The sequence below is a fragment of the Lepeophtheirus salmonis genome, chromosome 5, assembly GCF_016086655.4.
Source record: "Lepeophtheirus salmonis chromosome 5, UVic_Lsal_1.4, whole genome shotgun sequence".
NCBI classification, from domain to species: Eukaryota; Metazoa; Arthropoda; class Copepoda; order Siphonostomatoida; family Caligidae; genus Lepeophtheirus; species Lepeophtheirus salmonis.
The window spans coordinates 62,645,381-62,669,456 of record NC_052135.2 but is presented as its reverse complement, the minus strand read 5'-3'; the positions used below and the strand labels follow the sequence as shown (position 1 = coordinate 62,669,456).

Genomic DNA, 24,076 nt, shown 5'->3' with positions numbered 1-24,076 from the left:
GTCCCTTTTTTACTCGCGATTCAGTAACATCTGTATCTCCAAATAAACCCTAAATACTACTAATTTTTACCACTATGAGAAAAGTTAATGAAGTCATATTGTTCTTCATTGGCTTCTGGTTCTTCTGATACTACAGAACTAGGATTTTTCAGCTTACCCGTTATTTCATTCTCAGTCGGAAATATGATATGGTTTTTAGTGCTTCAGATATGTCCCCCAATAGGGTGATGACGTTGTATATCATTGTGGGTTTGCAGACTTTGTTGACCGTATACAGTCCAAATCTATACATTTAATCTTCGGATGGGTCACCTGTTAGTGCTAGATCTCTTGCTAAAAGAACTGTCCCATTTCTTTATAAGGATGATTAACAATCGAATTATTTACCTCTTGTCCTGAACTTTTTGGACGATTATGCTCTTTGAATTTTTTAACAAGATATTAACAAAATTATTGGATCTTATCTTCTTCTTGATAGTATAGGGTGATTCAAAACGAACGGTTTTTTCCAGTAGGGATTTTTTGACAGGCGCGTGCAAGTTTTGTCAAATTCATACGTCATTTTTACTCAGTATTGTTTTACTATTCATCATGGAAAGATATACGCCACAACAACGTGTACAAATTACGCCCAACTTATGGTCCACATAATCCACCTTCAGAATCTACAATTCGCAGAATAATCGAAAAATTTGAAGGGGCAGCAACTTGCTGGGATGTCCCGTCGTCTGGTAAGCCACGTACAGTTCGCAGCGTAGAAAATATTCCGGCTGTAGCCGAGAGTGTAGCCGATGATCGTGAAGAATCGATTCGCCACCTTTAACCGACTTTTTGGTACCTCAAATTGAAGCACATGGTCTCCACGATATTTGGTTCCAACAAAACGGTGCCACTTGCCACACAGCGCGAGTAACAATGGGCTTATTGGGATATTATTTTGGTGAGCAATTAATTCCACGTTTTGGCCCGTTGAATTTGCCACCAAGATCGTGTGATATAACACCAGTGACGTTTGAAGCATTAGAAGCAAATATTGAGCGAGTTATTCGTTATTCGTAACTTATTCCAGTCACAATGCTCGAATGCGTCATCGAAAATTGGCGCGAAAGAATGGACCATTTAAAGGTCAGTTGTAGCCAACATACGAAGGGGATTGATTATCTTCTATAAATAATTGTAAAGGATTGTTTTTTTGGTTCATAATAAAGTATTGACCATAATATAATATTTTATGTGTTTTATTTCTACAATCCAAAAACCACTCGTTTTTAATCACCCTTTACTTTGTCTATTATGCTTTTCAATGATAAAATATCTTAATTATTGTCATGGCACTCTTTTCAATTACTTTTAAGGTATAAAAGGTAAATATGAAGTCATCTTTGATTCCATCTTATCCTCCTCTAAGCCTTCAATCAGTTTTTAGACTAACTTGAAAATTCAACACAGTTCAGAAATGTAATGATGTATGTGGAAATGCTGGTGTTATGAAATCGTTCACCAGGTATTTTCTGTAACCTCAAACAAGAAGATTGTGTAGGTGTATCTTCTCTAAGAGTGATATAAATATGGAAGCCTGTCATGTACTCGTACAGTTTTAGAATGGTAACCAAGTCGAGTGAATCGTTTTTTGTATTTTTTTTGAAGAGGATGAAGGACATGTGAACTTTTTTCCTTCTAAAATTGATCAGTCATCAGACAATGATACCTTTTTCAAATTATGTATATTGAATATCCATTGCTAATGTTTCAAGAATTCGGTAAAATAATAAATGCAGTAACTATAAAACGATAGCTTTTGCCAGATTATTTACTAAAATCAAACTTCAGCATTCCAAAATATGTTTTAGCGCATTCTACGTATAAACACCTTATTTATAAATGTTTTAGATTACGCATAGTAGCTGAAATATAGATTAAACTGTATCATAAATTTTAAAGAAAGAACACAAGTGCCTAAAATAGCCTTGCTCAACTTAATTATGAGGCCAATTTAATTTTTTTTGTGATTATATGTCTTATAGGATATTAAGAGTAAGAAAACATAAATTAAAAAATTATTTTTTCATACAGTTCCAGTTACTTTAAATAATTATATTAATTCACAATACGTAAGATAAATTTTTTCTATCATATATAAAATAATACATATATATTTTAATAAAATGGTAATAGAAATAATATAACAATAATATTTATTCGATTATTATAAAAGTAATAAAATTCTGTAAAGAAAAAAAAACATTTTGAGGTTGAGGGGAAAAATAGATAAAAATATTTATGTAGGTTATTTTTTATTATGTGCCGATTTCCTTTAATTTACGCACGACAAAAAAATAAAAATCCATAAAGAACAAAAATTATTTATGATTAAAAAAATGGCGATACGATATGTTTAATAGGAACTACAGTTAGACTACTAAGTTTTTTTTAGTGATAAGATAAGACAAAAAATATTTTGGCCAAAAATCTACAAAAAAGATATTTGTCCAATTAATTTATTTTACATCGTAATAAATACAACCTAATATTTCATACATATATTTTGGTCTATTATGACCTTGGTAAATTTTTGGGAAAAAGTTGAGATTGAAAAAATGTTAAATTTAGTTTATTCATAAGTCCTACTTTGGAATAGATATGGGCTTTCAAATAAAATCTATAAATTTTAAATTTATCATTAAATTGATAAATTAAAACTACTTAAAGTGCAATTTGTGGGGCTTCCATAGAAATTATGGTAATGTTTTTTTAATAGAAAGATTACAAAAGTTACTCCAAGAATACAATTACTCATTTCTGATTGGTGAATGAACTTATTTTCTCAGCGAGATAAGTCAAAGGGTTTTGTTTACTAAAGAAAAGCCAAAAGTAAGCACTTTTATCTAATCATCAATTATTTCTAATATCTGAAAAATATTGAATTTGTCTATTGTATTCCATAGAATTAAACAAATTAAACTTTCTTCTAATTATATAATGAGTACTATGTATTTTTTTCCTTTGATTGCTCATTTTTATAAATTAAAAAAAATTACATATGTGCATTTTTTCATCACACAGTATATCTGAAATACTGCCCAAAATCGGTAATTAGCAATCTCTTATGTCAAGAAACATTAATTTTTAATGTTCTCAAATTTAAGTAAACGCAAATGGCTGTTATGCAATATAAACTCTTAGTTGATCAGAAATGTTTAATTTACTCCAAGAAACTTATTCCTTTAAAGTTATTAAGTGGTGCATGAGTATAGTGTCGGGATTGTATCTTCAATGGAAAATGTCGACAAATAGTGTACATCTACAAATCAACAAAGTATGACTTTCGAATAAAAAATATAATATGAGTGAGTCAGATTGATGCGCTAAGGATGAGTCTTGGCCAATTCAGAGGGATCAGAAAATGTAAGACAATGTCATTTTTAAAATGAACCACTCAATTTAAAAAAAAAAACATTGTGCATACCTTAGATGTTAATATCACAACCAAGACTTCAACCAACCATTGAGGAACACTAAAAAATATGCCATACAGATTTATTAATTTGATCATATTATAAAAATTACAAAGTAAATTATTTAAAAAAACAAAGAAGGAATTAAACATTTGTTATTTTTTCTTAAACTTCATAAAATTACTTTCACTAAACTTAGTTTCAAAAATTATGTTTATTTAGGTATTTGCTTTTTATTTTATTGAAATAAAAAACATTAAAATATTTGCTGATTTTCCTCCCTAAAGACTGTTACATTATATTATCACATATGTTTCTGAAATGGAACAAACTATGTACCTATTTTTAAAGAATACATAATTTGTAATATGTTTACGCTAAAAAACTTTTTTCTTTATTCAATCTTTCTGTCTTTTTTTATGTTATATATGTAATTTTCAAAACCTATATGAATATCTCAAAAAGATAAAGTTTCAACAAACTTGAAAAAAAAAAAATTACTATAATTTAGTAATAAAATCTGTCAAGGATAGAAGAGTTACAGAAAGCTTAAATTTCAAATAAGTACAATTTGTGTAAAAGAATCCAATTTTGGTTTCAAAATTTCAATACATTGTTATAAAAGTGTTTTGTAAGGATTTATATTCTGAACACATTGAATAAAAAAAATGTACTCCCTTTTTATAAGAATTGAAGGACTTGCACATGTGAAGAAGCACTTTGGAAGAGAAAATGGATATTATTAACGATTTACTGAGTGATTCAAATTTGATAAATCAATTGAATGTGGGTTATTAATCGAAATTTGTAGCCTATTAAGTAGCAAGAATGCTTACTTGATTAAACATATCCACCCGAATAGATTTGGCATACATCTATATCTAAAAAATGCCCTCAGCATTTAAAAAAGATAATAAAATACATGAGTCACATGTTTTATTGGGTTATATAGAGATAATAGGGAATAACTCGATCTATATTTTTAGCAAAATCTTATGGTTGTAAGTAAGATAAAGATAAATAAAGAAGAGATAATGGATTACCCTTTAATCATACCTATATTTCATGGCCAATAAATGGATGAATAGAAAAATATGGAGTTTATTTGATAATACTATCTTAAGGTAACCCATGAAATGTAGATTATAAAAGAAAAATTAGTAAAAAAAAATACAACACCACCTCTTTGAGAAAATGAAAACGTCTCAAATATTTCAAATTCATTTTAAAATCTTGAGCAGGATAGCCAAAAACAAATTATACAATATACTAATCATACTATACTATAACATATGATATGTTGACCATTTAATTTTGCATCTTTTTATTCAAAAATTTTGAATGATAAGTTTTTTAAGGGGAAAAAAAAATGAAAAAACCACAGGGTAATAAACTATCCAAATTTGGTTTATTCAGTGGGACATCACCTAACTGATATGATTTTCAAAATTTTAAACATAAATTTTGTAATTTCCTAATGAAAAAAAAATGAAAAGACTTATTAATGAATCTTTTTTTAAGGCCTATTTGACCAAGAGAACCTATATTTTGTTAGTAATTTTTTATTATTTGGATTGATTTATAAGTAAAAAAAAAAAGTAATAAAATATAATTAACATAATATCATCTACAATTTTTAATTAAAATAAATAATTGTAACTTATGCCTCCATAAATAAATTAAAATAACACTAATTAATTAGAGATTAGTAGAGTGAAACTTTTGACGAGTTGCTTTTATACTTATGTGTAAAAGTAAACTAATAAAATAATAACTAAGTAAACATTTAATATACATTAAAAATATACTTTTTTATGTTATGATTATGTAGTATAATAAGTATATTAAAAAAATAGCTGAACCAAAAAAATGAAACTAAATATGTTTTAAACTGTTGTGTAATTATAAATTATTTTTATTAAAAATATTAAGTACCATGTTAAATGATATAAAATTACATTACTATTATTTTTGTAGCATATCATATTTAGAATAATTTCATGTAGGTATCTTCTGACAAAATACATAATAAGTATATAAATCGTAAAGAGAGCAAATTAAAATAATTTAGAGATTGTTATTTTTATAAAACTCCACACTGGATTTGTCCAGCCGACATACATATTATAAGTATATTTGGTCATCTGTTATGATTTTTTTACTCTTCCTATGAGTGTTTTCATCTATGATGGGTTGAATTCTAATTTGTTGTTAAATTGCTAAAAATGAACTATTTCAATTATTTAGTGAACAACATCCTAATATTTGGTTCCAATTAGGCAAATAACAATTGATTTGCTTAGAAATTTCTTTCCTTCTGTTGGAGGAAAAGTTGAGATACACAATGAAAAACACATGATTTGTATAATTTGAGTAGCATAAAATTGGGCTTGAACGTGTGTGAGATTTATTCCAGTTGGCAATCTGAACAATATTTTTGCTTATATTTGGCAAAGTTGTTATCAAAATAATTTTATTCATGAAGTGAAAACATCGAAGTATAAAGTAATCAATACTAGTGGTTCAGCTTATGAAAGACAATAGAAGTGTTGGAATGATTTAGTTTAGAATTGGAGATCAACATCTAAATAATTCATGGCTATATTATTGGCAGATAAGGAATGGGATTTGTAATTTTTTTCTTTATCGTCCTCTTATTTCTGTTAGTCTATTAAAACGTCATGACAGCTATATTAATGCCTTCTAAAACATTAGTAAAATTATCAGGATTACTATAAATTTTTTTGTCTTTTTTTATAGCGTAATGCCGGTTATATTTTATATAACTTTACTTATAGTATACATTATATTAGAACATATTGACCAGACAGTACTTTCATAATTTATATTTTAACCAATCAATTTTATTTTATAATGTTTCTAAAATATTATTTTCTGAATGTAATCAATGTTTCTACAAAAATGTCTACAAATAATATCAACATAAAAATAATTTAAGTATTTTACATATTTTTGAACAAAGGGGGAAAACACCCTTTTATTTTTTGACATTTTAATAATGAAATTCACATATCTTTCTCTTTTCACATATGTATATCAATGTTTTTATATTTTTTCCCCTCAAAATTGCTCAAAAGAATCAATTACAATTGATTTGAAACATATTTTTCCCACTATAATATATATAACATTAAATCAGTTGAAATAGTGCATGGATCATTACAAAAGTATTTAAAACTCATTGAAAGAGTACAATGTTATGCATCTCAATTGTATCAAAGTTATGGTCGATCGTACATTTTTTATGTTCCATGTTACATCGTTGCAGAGTTAAAAAACTTTTCCTTACTTTTTTATACTTTTCCAAGATAAATGTTTAAGTTAAATTGAATTACAACCTAAAAAGATATAACTGTTATTACTTTTTTTTTGATAAAATTACTTTAATAAAGTAATACATATCTTGGGAGCTAATCAGTTATTTGAAATAAAAAAAGTGCATTTACATATAGGTAGATTTATTAATTTTCATCAATTTTTTGGGTAATATGATACGATTTAATACTCAAAAGTAACTAGTGTAGTGTCCTTTTCTTTTCAGTTGGTGATACTACACTAGTAAATAATACTAAAATTAGGTATGAAATAAAATATTATTTTTTGTTGACTTGCAAAATTAAAACTAACGACATATATAATTAACAACAGTTAATATTGGAAGAAAAACTATATATTTGTTTTAGCTAGCTTGTAAAAAAACATGATAAAATACAGTATTTTTTAATTTTACATCAAATATAAAACAAATTAAATATGAAAGTATACGTTGTTCAATTTGTAAAATTTATAAATCCTAAGCATTTTAGCCATGCAAAACAACATGGTAACACTTATAATTTGAAGCAAATTTGGATAGATGAGCTACTACTAACTGTTACAGAAGAAAAAGGTAAAAATAAGAAAGGAAATCTATAGAAAGTACTCTGATGTCAATTATCAATTATATTCTAAGTTTCTCAAGGACTTACACTTATAATTCGCTGACAAATCATCAAAAATACTTTTCTTCTTTTATGAGAACACACTTTTACTCATCTAAGAATGAAATAATAATGATAACATTGCCAACTACAAAAATCTATTACGAAAGAAAATGCTTAGAATTTACAATTCAATCAGTTAGGATAATTTTTATTTCTGTTTTTTAATATGTCCGAGAATGAATACAAATTTTTCTTATGTATCAGAATTTAAACATTTAATAATTTTGGATGTAGCTACAAAACTTTAGGTATATGGTAGAATTTGGATGAATATTTGTCACTAAATGTAACGTACGAATATAATTTCAGCTGGTGACAATGGAACACCACATAAGGAACGCTTGATTGTTCTTATGTAGTTTTGAAGAAATACCACCCGTATATAAAATAATACTATATTATGGGCAATATCGACTAAGCACACACTGTGTACCCCTCTCAAATAAAAAACTATGGTTTTGATGTCGAATGTAACTTAATTTACAATAATGATGCAAAAAATTTTGTAAATTTATTATGCCTTTGGTCTAAAATTTGTTTTACTTTAAATGTCGCTAAATATCATAATTGTTGATATTTTTTCCTCCTTTTAGATACCTTTTCATTATTCCTTGATTTTATCCAGTAAAATGTGGATTCCTTCTTACTTTTGAGTTGATATAGGTGACGAAATTATGTAAAAACCTAAATTCAGACAGTCAAAAAATAGTCTATTTTTAGCAAACCAATATTCTTTTTTTTCATTTAGGAATGACCTTTATGTTGTTTAATTTGGCCTAATAAGTATAATATTTTGCTAATATTTTTATAAGCTATTCTTACAGAACATCTGTTGTTGCAGTAAAAAAATGAAAAATAAACAAGACAATAAACTTTAAGTAATTATGGAGAAGAAAAATATTGGGTTCATTATACATTTCCTATTTGCATCGATAATTTATAATATGTAGTTAGTTTAGTCTTAACATAGCAAAAAAATAATTTGCATTGTTTTATTGATGCAGATGCTTGCTTTTCATGCAGAGTAATTCCATAAAGTAATACATTTTAATACTCCTTTCATTGTTTTACATTTCTATATTTCTGTTGCAAAGAAGGAAATTTATGTTGTACACATTAAATTGAGAAAAGGTAGAAATCCTAAGCTTTAACTGATATTTTTTACTTGCTCTGTTTACTTTTAGAAAGTAGTATGTCTAATTTACAATTATGTTTATTCACGTATTTTAACTTAGATTAGTGATTCTCAAACTCTGGTACATGAGCCCTCTTTCTTGGTACGCGGAGGTTGGGTAGTTGGTACATCCCTTCCTTTCTCTTTAAAATGTTGTTACAAATATGTTATATTGTGAGTGACAAGACAGCTATCGTATTTAATAAATAAAATCATGCTGTCAAAAAAACAATATTTATTTATTTACGTCTTCAAAATGATCCAATTTCAAATGTTTTTTGTAAGTTTCCTCCCCACCCTTTTTCAGAGAACACCCCTATTCACGACCTAGGAAACTAATAAATAGTTTAAGGATTTACTATTGCATATTCAGTTTAGTTATAATGGTGGTAATTGAAAATCTTAATATTTTCTAAGGGGCAGCTTGTTCAAAAATAATTTAGAACAACTGACTCAGGTTACAAAGAAAAGTTTTACTATTTCAATTCGTTTAGTAAAATTGTAATTAAAACCTTTCATTCACAAGAATAGTTTAGCTATATTAATGATAACTTTATTAGTTGGTGTCTAGAGATGTATAGGCAACAAAGAATTATATTATATTTGATCAGAAGATATGAATTATAACTTTTCGAACAATCGAATTGAAAAAAAAAATCCAAAAAGTAGTCACGAAAACATTTATTTTTATAAATAAAATAAAGGAAATCGTAGTAGTTCATGGACGACGCGCTTGGGAGAAGTTATTGTCTTGAACTTAAGGTGTGTACGTTCGCGCCCAGGTGATTCCTAGAGAAGGAAATATACTTTATGTATAGGGTTTTACCAAAAGATTCCTAGGTTAGATGGAGCAAATATAATACTACAATGTATACTTATACTTAATCAGTGCAACCTATATCAAAACAGTTACTTTATTATAAGACCAGCTATTTCTTATTCGAAAACGTTCTGTAGATTTTATGAATTTGACCGTACGTTAAAATATTTAAAGACGTTCTACAAAATTAAGGATAATCTATTTAGAAAGAATTTCGAAAAAGTTTATTAGCAAGAAGTCACTTATACATTTGACTCTTTTAGGATGCAAATACATAATTAGTTCTAACTGCCTACACTATTATATTATTTATCAGCAAAAAAATGCTTAAAATTACATATTATATATAGATGGGAGATAAAATGGTTTTCAATAGATTCAGATCACTTCATTTAAAATACCATTATATACTTACAAATATTATGCAGTCGAAGTTTACCTTTAGCTAAGTTTTTCTATGACCTATATTATTGTGCAATATAAATGTGTACATTAATTAGACATAGATGCATTTTTGTTTGCATTTAATTACCTCGATTTTTTTTGCTTATTAGTTAATGACGAATTGTATTTACCGTTTATAAAAAATATATTAGATGAATCCACAATTTTGTTTAATATCAATCGAGCGAGACAGGAAAGATATGGGATATATATGAACAATGTGAACATAATGAGGTTTTTAGTTTGAAGAGGTGCTGTTTTATTTATACTGGACCATAATTGGAATTAATTAAATTGAAGAGTATTTTATATAAGTTTAGATCTACAAAAGTCAAAAACCCTTTTGTCAGATATTTCAATTGTAACAAATTAATAAAATAACAAATTATAAAATAGATTGTGATAATCATATGAATGAAGAGAAATATTTGTATTTGTATGTTCGTAAAAAAAATATAAATGAAAAATACTTAAACTGTTCTGTTTTATTATATTTTTTTTTACTAAGGCACTAAACAATAGCAAAATTATTTTACAATTTTCTTGTAATGGAATCCTTTTTCTGTATCGTCGTTAATCAAGAAAGTCCTAGCAGCAATGAAATTTCAATTTTTGTTCAAAATAACTTTGCACAAAAATGACAAAGTTGAAAAAAAAAATGTACTTAAAGGCACTCTGGCAATTATGGTCAAAAAAAATAGTTTATGTTCAGTGCTAAGTTTCACCATCTTCAAACATTTCTTTTTTTTTACACTTTCTCTTGTTCTCAGCTTCCTTTTTGAAAAGTAAAAATTGCAGAACGTCTGATTAGTAATTTTGTGAACAATAGCATGATCATAAATTTTGTTTAATTCTAGAATGAGAACATCATATTTTTTATCACGTTTCTAAATTTATATATTTGCAAAATAGCTTCACTTAATTTATGCAAATGTAAACATTTTACTTTTGAAATGTTTCTCCCATCATATCTTATTTTTTATGTTTTCCTAAGCATATAAAAAAGTTTTTTTAATATTTAACTAAAAAAATGTCATAGAAGTTCAATCATAAAGGATATGTAATAATATGTATATATAATATTTCTTTATATTATGTGGTTTTGATAACTTCAACAATTTTGTAGAAAACCTAATATGTGTTAAATTTTCTTTTATTTCAATAAACAACGCTAGGTAAATGAGATATGAAGTTCACATTGATATGTGGTAAGTGAAGAGAGAGAATCAACAAAAGACAAAATATCCATTGCTTACATCATATATTCATGTATTCCAATGTTTAATGAACATTTTTTCGTAAATTATCAAAGTCAAGTCTTGAGCATGATCAATGAGTTTTCATTTGCACACTTCAAGAAATTGGGTGTCTCTAGGAAAACCATCCATACCGTTAGCAAGTCCGAAATGTTGGAGAGGAAGAAGGGCACTATCAAAAAGGCCAAATTGGACCCTGATGAGTTAAAGAAAACAGCCCTGGTAAATTCCCTCATGTCTACGGGGGCCCATGCAAGAGATCTCGGGGTTTCAAACCTGACTTCCAGAGAGTTACCAAAAATGTGGCTGGAAAGAACCTGTGATTGTGGAGAGGCCACTTTTGACACCAGTAATGAAAGAAACCACATCTCCTCCGTTGAAACACTCTTTTGAATGAATCTTTTGCGTTCTTTTGGACTCTTTTTTTACCCTTTTCGTACACCTACAGCCCTAATGCCAACCCCTGACACTAAATCATTTGGATGAATGTTGAGGGGAAGATCTGCAGTGCCCGTCATCCAAACACAGAGTCCATCAAGGCCACTGTCAGCCAGTACTGTCACGCCATAACAGAGGACTAATCCACGTCAGATGACAGGCATTCCATCACCGTCTTGAAGCTATAATTGCTGCCAAGGTCAACTACATTAATGTCTAAGAGAGTTCAGGCACACATATATTAATAGTTTTAATTGTGTTGAAATTATATTGTGAATTAATAAATTATATCTTCTTGAAGTTTCAAATTCAAAGTGTTCAGATTTTAATATACCACTCGGTAATTATTTGTGTCCTTTGGTATGTGTCCCGAACGGAGTCACATGATACTGGCTGCCGCAACGTTGTTCGTATTGTGAGAAAATCTTCAATATTTTTTCTTATATGGTTTTGATAGTTAAATCTCATGAGCATATTTTCATTATTAAAAATTTCAGCAGTGCCAAGATATAGAGGTATAAAATTGTTCCTGATTTAAAATCTCATCTTGTGTATAGGTATTTGTATTTACGTTTCATCTCACTTTCTTTGGAGTGAAAATATAAACCTAGATGTATGTACAACATAAAAATGTTTTGTTTACATTTTTATTCAAATTGCTTCTACGCTGTCAGATAACAAAATGATAGGCATAAATATCTATAAAATACTATCTTTTGTATGCAAAAAAAAATGTTGTTCATTTTAACTTCATAGATACATTCATAATGAAAAAATATATATTTTTGTTTCTATCGGTTGCCTGACATCACAGACATAAGCTAAGAAGTATTTTTCTCATCGAAAATGAATTCTACATAACATTCATACTTATCAACTAGTTATAACAGTTTTTTGAACTTTTCTTAGAGAATTGTTACAAATTACAAAGTTTGATGAAAGGTATCAATTAAAATATTTATTTTTTTTAAATTACGTCTGCTCAAAAATATATTTGAAAAAAAAGAAGCAACTATGATTAAGTATGTAAATGCATATTTTTTGTGTATAGACCAAATAAAGAAATATTAAATATTAATGACTTTTTTTTCTTACAAATAATGTATTGAGCCATGATTTACATACATAATTTATAATGCATTTAAAATACTTTCTAAAAACCTGTTTGTTTTAAGTGATTGTTCTCCTCTTTTTAAAAGTATGAACTTATATTTATTATAAAAATAAATTGTATATATTTTTTTATTCTAAAATTACAAGGATAGATCTATGTAAATTTTCTAGTTAAACGGCTTTAAAAACTGAATTTCCTCTGCTAACAATTAATCAGCAAATTTCAAAGGTCGAATTGATACGTTTTTTTGTCATGCTATTTCTCCTTTCTAAATAAGTTAATTTGTTAATCCTGATAATTATGGGACAAATAAATATATAGACCAGTGATGCAAGAAATATGATAAAATTACAACAGCTCTATCACACTTCCTTTATTTGTGCGTGAATGAATGTCACAAATATGTTGATTATTCGCATTTTTGAAGAAAAAAAATCAAAATATAGGTGCCTATCTTAAAAAATAAAATAACTAAGCCTTATCTAGCATTTTAAATATGGAACTCAGAGTACTGAATCTAAATTTAAAACATTTTAAATTAGTGTAATCTGTTTACTTTGATTAATATCTTCATATTGAAAAAATTGGACCATGAGCGTAAAAAAATACGTTGGAATATTACTTTATGTAATTGTAGTTAAACCTTATTTCAGAGTGGACAAATCGTAAGTTATTTTTGCAAAGAAATCCTTTTAAAGTGGTTACATAAAAATTAGTATAAATAACCTCATAGTACATTATAATGTTTTACACAATGTTAGTGTTTATGTTCTTAAAACTTTATATCTATAATATAGCTTATAAATAGGTTAAATATATATTGAGTAAATTGGCTTTTTTTTCTAAATGTATCTACAGCAAATTAAATTTAAGTTTAGTAAGGAACAAGAACAAACATTTATACTATAAATAAATTATATCGTATCTCAATAAATAATTGAAACATTTATAGATAAATAACTGTGGTTTTTTTTTTAAACAGATGTGATTGCCAAAATATATATTATCTTAATTCATTACAAAACTACAAATATTGTTGGGGGTGCAAGATCACATCAAATACCAATATCTATACATTAATTATCATACCTCAATGAATTAAAAACTTAAGAAATATCAAAAGATTTGGTATATATGTACATGTCGTTGTTCACCACATAGCCAACATTTAACAAAAACTAATAAAATTATTATTTTACGGTTACAACCATCAATTATATTCATTTTAAAATTGATACAGATAATTGCCATTGTGTTGCAAATCAGTTCAATTCATTTGGAGAATATTATTAAATTATTTATGACACAAAATGATGAAGTTTGGAGGTGTATTTCATTTATTTAGGTATGAAGATAATTTTAATCCGATATGGAGTACTTTCATTCATTAATTTTGATGCATTTTGACGGGTAAAAAAGTCAGTAAAAAATAAATTATCAAGAGATTTTGTGTTTCTTGTTTTATGTACTTATATACATTTATATATTTTTTTATAATGGACAAACTTAGTTTGTCATAATTAGCGTTGATCTTATTAATCTTAAAGTGATTAGCACTTAAATAAAGTTATTTAAAGACATTAAGAGGCAAAAAAGAAAAAACCAAGAAAAAAAAAGATTCAAGTTTTAACATTACAATATTTCATTGACTTATTTTGTTCAATTATGGGTCTTTAATGAAATTTTATGGAATAGGTAGCAATGATCAAAAGTATTAACATAGTTGAGACGCTTCATGTGATTTATGAATTTATATTTGACTACGATATGGCCTTTCCAAATAAACCCTATGTCATATTATTTCCCGTTCAATTTGATTGTGAAACTTATTTATAATTTTTGATCTCTCTAAATTATATATTACAATAATTTAATAATAGAAGCTGATGTAATAAGTTGAAAACTTTTTCGTACAGTTATAATACAGATTATTTTTTTGTCTGATCAAATACATACAAATTAGTTCTATAGCTCTAATATATAATATTTTTGCAATACGGTGCAGACAATCTGTTAAATATTAATAAACAGATTAAATAAAAAAAATATAAATAAATAAATAATAATTTGTCGCAATTAATTTTTTTATGAAATGAGTAGTACTCTCAAACAAATGATAAGGAATGTACATAAAACAAACTTTTATTTACATAGTTAATTAACACTAAAAGGATGCGGACTGGTGGTATCTAATATGATTAGGTCTATTTTTTAGCAATGGAAATTGGTACATTTGCTTACAAAATTAATTTCAAAGAAAATATTTAATGAACATTATAAAATTCTGCTTAACAAATAACAACATGAGTTATAACAACAACTGTTATTACCAAAAATAATACTTTCAAAACTATGATAAGCAAAAAAAAAAAACTTAAGTCTGTTTTGATTCACTTATAGTTACAATACAGTTATTAGCTTGCAACCCTACATCAAAAGAAGGAATTCCGATACGGCTTAGTACATATTTGAACAAGTAAAAATCGATAAGCACAAAAATTATTTCACCGTCCAGTTAGCTAGCATAAACTGTCTATGGTTCCTAAAGTTCTTCCAGGGGTAGTGTTTACATGTTAAAGAAAATAAAAATGTTTAGGCTGGTAGGCTTTTAATATAAAAGCAAACATTAAGCAAAGTAAAAATAAAGATTAAACAGGTATGTTTCATTTATTAACACATTGATTAATGCATAGGTATATTAATTTGGATAAACATATTGACTATGCATACATAATGTTCCCTGGATCCAATATACTATGAATGACCAGACTCATGGTAAATTCAGAGAGATTATGTACTAAGCCATAATGTATGGATCGTCAAGAAGTGGTGCACCGAGAATTTTAATTACTTTTATAACAAGGAATTAGGGTCCCCTTATTCTCCAAATTTAAATGTAATGGGTTTCTTCACATATTCTACCAGTTTTTACCAACCTTCAAAAGGCAGCTTTCAAAATTTCTTAACAATTTGTTATTAGGTTTGTGAGTTATTGTGCCAAGTGTGAAGCTACTTTTTTTTCAAAACAATGGATCAAAAGCTATTTCGTGTTTTAATTTTTCAATGCATCTTGATGAAAAAGATACCGTTAAATCCAAGCAATGGCTTGAAAAGTGCTATGGGGAATCCCCTTCATAAAACAAAAACAAAAATAATAATTTAAAAAAAAACATTTTAAAGGGGGAATTTTCATTCGTAAGCCCTGAACTTTTCAGCCCATGTTTTATTCCATTCTAGAGAAGAAGATTGGGAGCAACTATCCCAGCAACCTCGATCCGACGAAGGACATACAAAAAGTTTTCTTGTGCAAATAATATATATAATAATATCCGTACCAGCTACGATGTTGTTCTTAAAATATTGAATGATGTCATTTATGACAATTTACGTAATTTTGAGCCAGATGAGCAATTTTTGATAAAATATAATTTTGGTCAGACCAATATTTTCCAAGTTTAAATCCTTTATAACCGTCTAAACAAAAGAATCACCTTGTAGAACTAAATGTGTAAAAAATATATATAACTTTAAAGTTTATTTCCATAATTTGTCTTACATTAAAACTGTCAAAAACTTACACAAAGAGAAACAATATTTTATAAATTTAAATGAATACATCTCAAAAACTTCATTTGATACAAAACAACAATACTAATCGTAGATTCGTTAAACTCATTTCTCATTAATTAAATTACAAATTAGAATCGAAAGTTATCTTATCCAACAAATATGTACTTTAAAGATATTTATTTTACATCTACACATACTAACAATCGCCTTTTTATTTACAAAATATAGGCACATTTAAACATACATAAATATTTTTTTACTAGATAAACACCTACCTACTAACGATACATAAATATAAGCCCATCTAAACTACCTTCCAAATAATGATGATAAATAGTAAATTGAATTTCTTTATTTCCATATTTAGATAGACACTATAAACAACCCTGTACTCATGCATACATATGTATGTTAAATAGAGTAGAGTAAAGAAAAAAACATAAAAACGCTTTAGCAAGCTAATGAAAGGAATCAATTTAGTATAATGATGGGTATCTTTTAATGTATTCAATAAAAAGAGGTACAGAAAAATAATGTTATTTGAACACAAAATGTAAGAATGAAAATGAAAATGTCTAAAAGCTAGGACAGTACACATAGTGATTTTATAAAAAAGGTAGACTCACGGGACACGTATATTTTTTAAAGTTTTGTCACTCAGTGTGATCCAATTCTAAGTCTTTAAGGTCAAGGCTTTACTTGTATAACTATCGGCAACAGGCGAATTGTTTTTCAGACAGGTTAATACAGTGTATATGCTGTCCGAACGAACAAGTGGTCCCAATTCATACAAGCTAAGTTCGTTTTGACAAGTGGCACAATTGTATTATCCTATATTCATTGGATTCTGTTTTACAAATTTACATCGACAGCCACTATTTACTGCTTGTAACTTTTGTTCATCCATAAAGTATAACTTACACATCCTGTATATTTGTAAACTGTATGACAAGTAAAAAAAATTCCTAACCTGCAAATGTATTAATGTAAAGTTATGAAACTGTGTCCGAATCGGACGCAAATGCTGTTTTATAGAATAAATTTTTCTCCCTAATATCATTGTAGATGTCTGTTAATGACGTTTCCATTCTTAAATCTAAGAGATATTGGAGGAACTGACATTAAGTGTTTGTAAATATAATAAACACTAATATAGTGCCTTAACCTGGCAATATTTTTCTCACATGTAAGCTTTCACTATTTTTTTTTGTTCTCGAGTTTTATAACATATACCTTTGTTATATGTGTTCAAAACGTAGATTGGCTATTTTTAATTCAACTATTTTTATGGTAGGAACAAATTCCTTTTTATATAATGGATAAAGTATATCCACCGTTAAGAAAAACTTACTAGCTAACAACTTATTTTGCGTCTTTTTTCATTCTATTCGAGTTATAATATCGATGAAGATGTATCAAATATGTAAAAATAATATTAAGTAATTCTTGTGCGTTTTGCACATCTTTTTTTTTTCCTGATTTGCGATAAAAATCCAGTTTCCTGACTTTCGGATAGTGGAAAGGTAAACATAATTTATCTGTCCATTAACAAGAAGTATTCATGTAAGATTTTGTTGAATTTTAGTAATATTTCTTTTTAAATCACTTTGAACTTTTTTTATTTACTGTAAAATGAGTGAATTTAATTCCATTTTATTATTTTTTAAAGTAGAACATATCAAACATTAATGTTGCACCTTTTTATAGAGAGTTCGAACCGACTTCTTTAAAAACCGTTATATTGCTGATGAGAGAAAAGAAGAAGAAGCGCTATAAGCAAATAAATAATCATGAGATGATGTCTTAATTTATCATATCACGCAGACGCTTGCTGATGGAAGGCTTTTCGGGAAGGACCTCTACAAATAAGGAGCACTTCCAACAGATTATCATCAGTGATCAGATCAATGACTCGGACTGGTCTACAGAGTCTCTACAACAGATCCGGTTGTACTATTAATAAGTGTTAGAGCTGAAGCAGGGCTTCTTTAGGCTATTAAGAAGCACTAGTCCAGTAAGTACTTGGACCTCTTCTTATTGCTCAAGCAGGTTGTACCTCTTTAAGGACGATAAAATCTCCGTGGAAGGCTAGGTGTCACATGAACAACAGGTGGCTTACGTAGGATCCTAAGGACGTGATTCTCATATACAAAAATAAGCAGCTGGTACGTCCTGTTCGTCTTCATCCAGGAAGGGGCGAGGGGCGTGTCAAGCCAGACATAAAAGTCGGATTGTACAGCCTCTCAACTCCTATATCTATAACCTGATCTTAATCCTTCTTGAGATATGTTGACTAAAACAGCTGAAAAAAGTACCTTGATTTAGCTGCAAAGTATTAGATTTGAATATTTTATATTTCTTACCAGGGGTAAATCAAAGGGATTCTGATGATGGTTTTTACAAGTCTCATCCTATTTAATTTAAACATTTTAAGGCAAAAAGTTATTTACATGCAACTAAGTATGACAAATACTCACAGTATATGTTAAAATATGTAACAATTTCTTGTTAAAAGACTAGGAACCCTCTAGCAACACTTATTACATCAATTTTCATTAAAAATTATATATTTGTGTTCCTTCTTCATTTTTTCCCTCACCTTAAGTACACCGGTTAAAAAACGGTTCAATTCAATGCAATAAGAAGCAACAATTATAGAATATCAATTACTCAAATACCATAATTTCATTATTAATTATAAAGGACTTCAAGTTGAAGTAAAGGAAGACCTTAAATTATATGTCGAATATATATTTATGCTAAAATATATGTATGAGGGCGAAACTTCACAGGGCGTAACTTCCAGTAATAGTTCGATACATTTATAATAATAATAATTAACAGAAATTATTTTTCCAGTGGGAAATAGCCTCGCTGCATATCTAATTGTGTACAGATAAATATAGGTAAAATATACCCCTCAGGTTACTAACTCTGTAAGATGATAGATGAAATTAGAATAACAATGGCACTTTTTACAAAGCCAACTAACAAACATTTTATGACAATTTGCTACATCAATGTTCCACTGGAACTAGCACAAAGGCATGCATTATGGGTTTGAAATCTTACAATGAAGTAAGTTTAGGTGATTATTGTTATGGAGATATGATGACAATAACAATACCAATGATTTTTTATCCAAGAAATACCACTTTCCTTTTCAAACTCTTTATTTCTTCTATTAGCCTTACTGGTTGACCCGTAAAGAAGCCTTCATTTTTTGCTATAGAAGTAAAATCAGCTGCACTGTCCAGAAATATTTTGAAAGGCATTTGAATGCACTTTTCCATATGATAGAGAGACACTTCTTCAATTTTATGTTACCACAGTAACCTGTGATATTAGTAAATGAAAAAATAACCTAGTTGTAAGGGTATATGTTAAAGGAGTTTTATTTAGGTTTTCATGATTTTAGGGGAAGGTGCCTATCCTGGCGACCTACCTTTAAGGCGTGTATTGTAAAAAAATGTCTTGAAAACTAAGAAGTGCAGTACATAGGATAAGGTTGATATATATTTTTTTAAATAAGATCAGACATAAATTGAAGAAAAATAGATAATGATTTGGTTTTCTTAATCATATACATATTATATCCTATACATTTAAATATAGCATACAAATCAAAGAGTGTTTATGCCCATGACTTTAGATTATTTTATGAATAATGTAAACTGCTTGAAAGTATGCCAAAATTGTTTAAATAAACTATAAATATCCACATCGAAAATTGAGTTTATAATCAACTAATATATTGTTGTTGCGGAATATATTAAGTATTTTATATATTTATTACAGGCTCAAACACAACAACTCTGATTACAGCATTGGCAAATAGTAGTACAAATCTTCCCTGCGATATATCTTTGCCAAACAATCACGAGAGAGTAACATTGATTCTATGGTATAAAGAGGACTTGGGCATTCCTATTTATAGGTAAGTCAACTAATTTTTATTGTTAATTATTTTATATGTTCGTTAGAATTTCTCTAAAAAAAAAATAGTATCATGTTTAATTTGAGAAAGTAAATGTACATTAATATTAATAATATTTTTAAATCAATTTAAATACTACCTTTTACTTTTATTCATAAATTTACACATAATAAAGCCAACGAGATATAATTAGTTAACATTTGGAAACTGAATTCATGGAAAGTTGAAAGATATTTAAAAAACAAAAGACTTGTTTACATATGATGTATCTGCAACTATAAGTCCTTTAGACAATTTGGAGTATTTTATAGAAATAAATAACTGGAATTACATGAATATGGTGCGTACAAGTTATAATTATTTGCAATTTGAATTATTAGAATACCAAATAAACTAAAATATATTTATCAAATAATCCGTCATGTAAAATTTTAACCCGAACCTTTTTAATTAATACCTGTCATTTTAAGTTATTTACTATTCATTACTTCACTTCAAATTCTAACAAGAGTTAATTCCTGCTGTTTTAACCACGCCAACATAAAATTTCATTTGTTTTAAGTAATAAATATATATATATTTTCTTTATTAACATCAATAAAGATAATGAATTATTTTTTACAATATATATGATAAATTAAGAATTTACATAGAAGGTGGAAAAGAATATGATACACACAAACTAATAAAATGTTAGTTTTATAATATAGCTATGGAAAAATTGAGGCCTGAAATTAATATTTTATTGTTTAATACTTTTACAAGTTATGAAACTGTGGGTGCATAGAGTATACAATGTGCAACAGAATAATGTGTTTAATTAGTTATTATTATCAAAAAAAATTCGAAATACTGTAATGTATTTGAACACTTAAGTCAATTTTTAGGGTATAAAACAAATTATTGAAGACCAGTGTCCTCATCAGTGAAAGGGTTAACTGTTGAAAGCTAATGAATTTTAATCATAAGTATTAATTCTTAATTAATATTTTATGTCATTTGTTGTTACAACCTATACAATCACCTTACATACAGAAAAAGTTACCCATTATAGAGAACCCCAGTTTGTACACAGCTTGGCTAAATGTCATTGTCACACGTTCGGTGATATTTCAGAATTAGAAAATTACAATTTAAAAAAAAAATCCAATAAAGTGATCTATGGAGTGAGAAACCATAATTCGCAAAAGGGTCAATTAATAATGAAAACGTTATTTTTATAATATGAAATAAAAACCAATTTTTAATATGCTTGTAAATATTTCCTTCTTTACAAGCAATACAGCTTTGATACCCCGACAAACAGATTGGCAGCTTTTGAGGATGAAGGCCATTTTTATAGTGTATTACGATGTCATGCAAAGTCAATTTGGATTAAAGGTACGGTAAACATTTTTCTCCGAGACACCCCAAACTTCAAAGTAGTAGGCCAGAAGTCAGTCATATTTTTACTGAATATTTTTTCGTTCTTCTTAGCTGTATGGGGGTATAGTTGACTTGTTGATGTTGTAGGCCGTCCATATGGAGAGGCAAAAGTCTCAGGAGCCTTCTTGTCACTGATAGCGGTGCAGATGAGATTTTTTTTTTTTGTTGTTGCTCCGACGTTTTTACACTTAGAGGCATGGGATACACACAAATGTTATTTTTATCATCGAGTTAAAGCAATTCGTTAGGATGTCAAAAAGCAAAAATTAGTATTATTTTTTAAACTTTTATTCATAAAATACAAATATCAAATGCAATATTTAAATAATTTTAGTAAAGTTGATAATAATTAATTTTTGTAATCAAACAAAAATAAAAGCAAATTTATATTATACAAAAAAAGTATTGCTCAAATATGAATACCAAAAATATATTTTTTTAATTAATTTTTATGTGACTTAAAACCAATATATATACATGAATACTTATATGTATAAAATTCATACAACTTTAGGTACATGTGTATATTTTATTATTATGATTATAAGTTTTCAATTATTGTAAGTAGTTACCTATAGGTACATTTATGTAATTGGTTTATTTTGTAAAAATGTATTAATAACAATACTATCTATATCTACATACACTATGGAGTGGAACTAATAATAGCTGATGTTTTCCAAGTATGCCTATTAAGCAAATTCCATAACGCTTTATGTTCTTTTTTTGTCAGCTAATGATAAGTATACTCCTAGTAGATCTCAAACTGTGGAATGGTTACAATTGTTCAATCCATCTAAAATTCTAAATCTCTAAATAATAAAGCTGTTAAATAATCGCTATACATTGAGATCATTAATTTTTTCTTTTGATACGCAATATAAAAAGTTTGAGTTCTACTGGTCTTCTTCAAAAAGGTCTGTATTAGTCTCAGAATCGTCATTCCTTAATAAATATCCGCCAATGCCTTCATCATTCACCTATCTCAACTGCATCGAAGAAAACAAATATTTTAACCTCAAGAACATAGAATTAAAATTAAATGGCGAAACAAAGACCACAAGATGATTTTTTGACAAATTTAATTACCATAAATTACTTTGTAATAAACTAAACAATATTACGCACTTACTTATTTTTATTAAACTAGCAAATACAATCCTGAATAGGAAATAAAGTGACGTCAGGTATTTATAGCTTTCTTCCGAGTAAGTCAATAAAAAATAAATTACTAAAACATTATATATCGTGAGTATACAATTTAATTATAATAATAAAAATAATTTATTGATATATCCCCACAAGGGAGCACAGTGGTTTGAAAAAAAATTGAGGAAAGTCTATTTATTTTGCAAACAAAAAGTAGTATTACATTAATTTTATTAAAAAACTACGTCTTTTTGACAAATAAACACTCAAATTTGTTTTTTTCATACAGATCTTGGAGTAAAATAAATATGGTTTGATGGTATGAACATCCAAAGTCTAAAAATAAACAAATACTCTAATTATAAGCAAAATATGACATAACTTTTTTGTCTGTCCCAAAAGATACGTCATTGTCAAAATATAATAAATTTATTCTTCAAAGAATTTAGCAGGGAAACGAAATAATTATTTTACCGTGATCTAAAAGAAGAATTTTTTATTTATAACTTATAAAAAAGTAATATGGATTGAATCCATTTTAAGATATAGAGACTTGAGGTGCTGTTTTGTACATGTTTCTTGAAAAGAACTTGAAATTTTAATAAATGTTCTTGAGACAAGACTAATACATTTTTATGTATAAAAAAAAGTTAAATCGTACAAGAACAGGAAATATCTTTTTAAAACAAGGTGATCCACATATTATGTATTCTAAGAAATACTATTGTCTTTCTAGTGACTTCCACATAATGACTCAGTTCCATATTTGTCAATTCTAAGCTCTATATTATTAACTGATACAAGTCTAATTCCCATTTATTTAAAATTCATTTGTCAATTCTAATTATTTTTTTAAGAAATTCAAATATTGCTACCACTAAATAAAAAATAATCCAGCAGTAGAACAGAATTACGTACTTAAATAACTTCAACATAATGATAAGTCAATTTTATTAGTCTGTTTAGATAATAGGTTGAGAGCCACAATAGTGAATAGATCTATTTATTATTATATACTTTTAGTCTTAAAACTGTCTTTATAATTTATATTCAATTCATTTTAATGAATAATCAGCTTGAGAGGAATTTGTTCATTGTACATCATTTTGCCTTTTTATATATTCATTTGTCACATGCCTTTCTTTTAATGTATTTTTAATATTAAAAGGCTCATTATCTATATTTATAAGTTAAATAAAGATATTCTTATGTATGACATCATTCATTCACAAATTTGATTGATAATTATTTTATAAATTTTGTATTAGAAATGAAAAAAACAACAACATT

General features: G+C 27.3%; 1 protein-coding gene across 1 annotated transcript in view; it reads left to right on the top strand.

Annotated features, from left to right (window-relative positions):
* The window catches only part of LOC121117601 (neural cell adhesion molecule 2), a 434,435-nt gene that overhangs the window by 149,396 nt on the left and 260,963 nt on the right, over positions 1 to 24,076 (top strand). Inside the window, exon 2 of the mRNA XM_071888883.1 lies at positions 20,074 to 20,212. Within this exon, the coding sequence (XP_071744984.1) occupies positions 20,074 to 20,212 (139 nt within the window). The remainder of the gene's footprint in view (positions 1 to 20,073; positions 20,213 to 24,076) is intronic.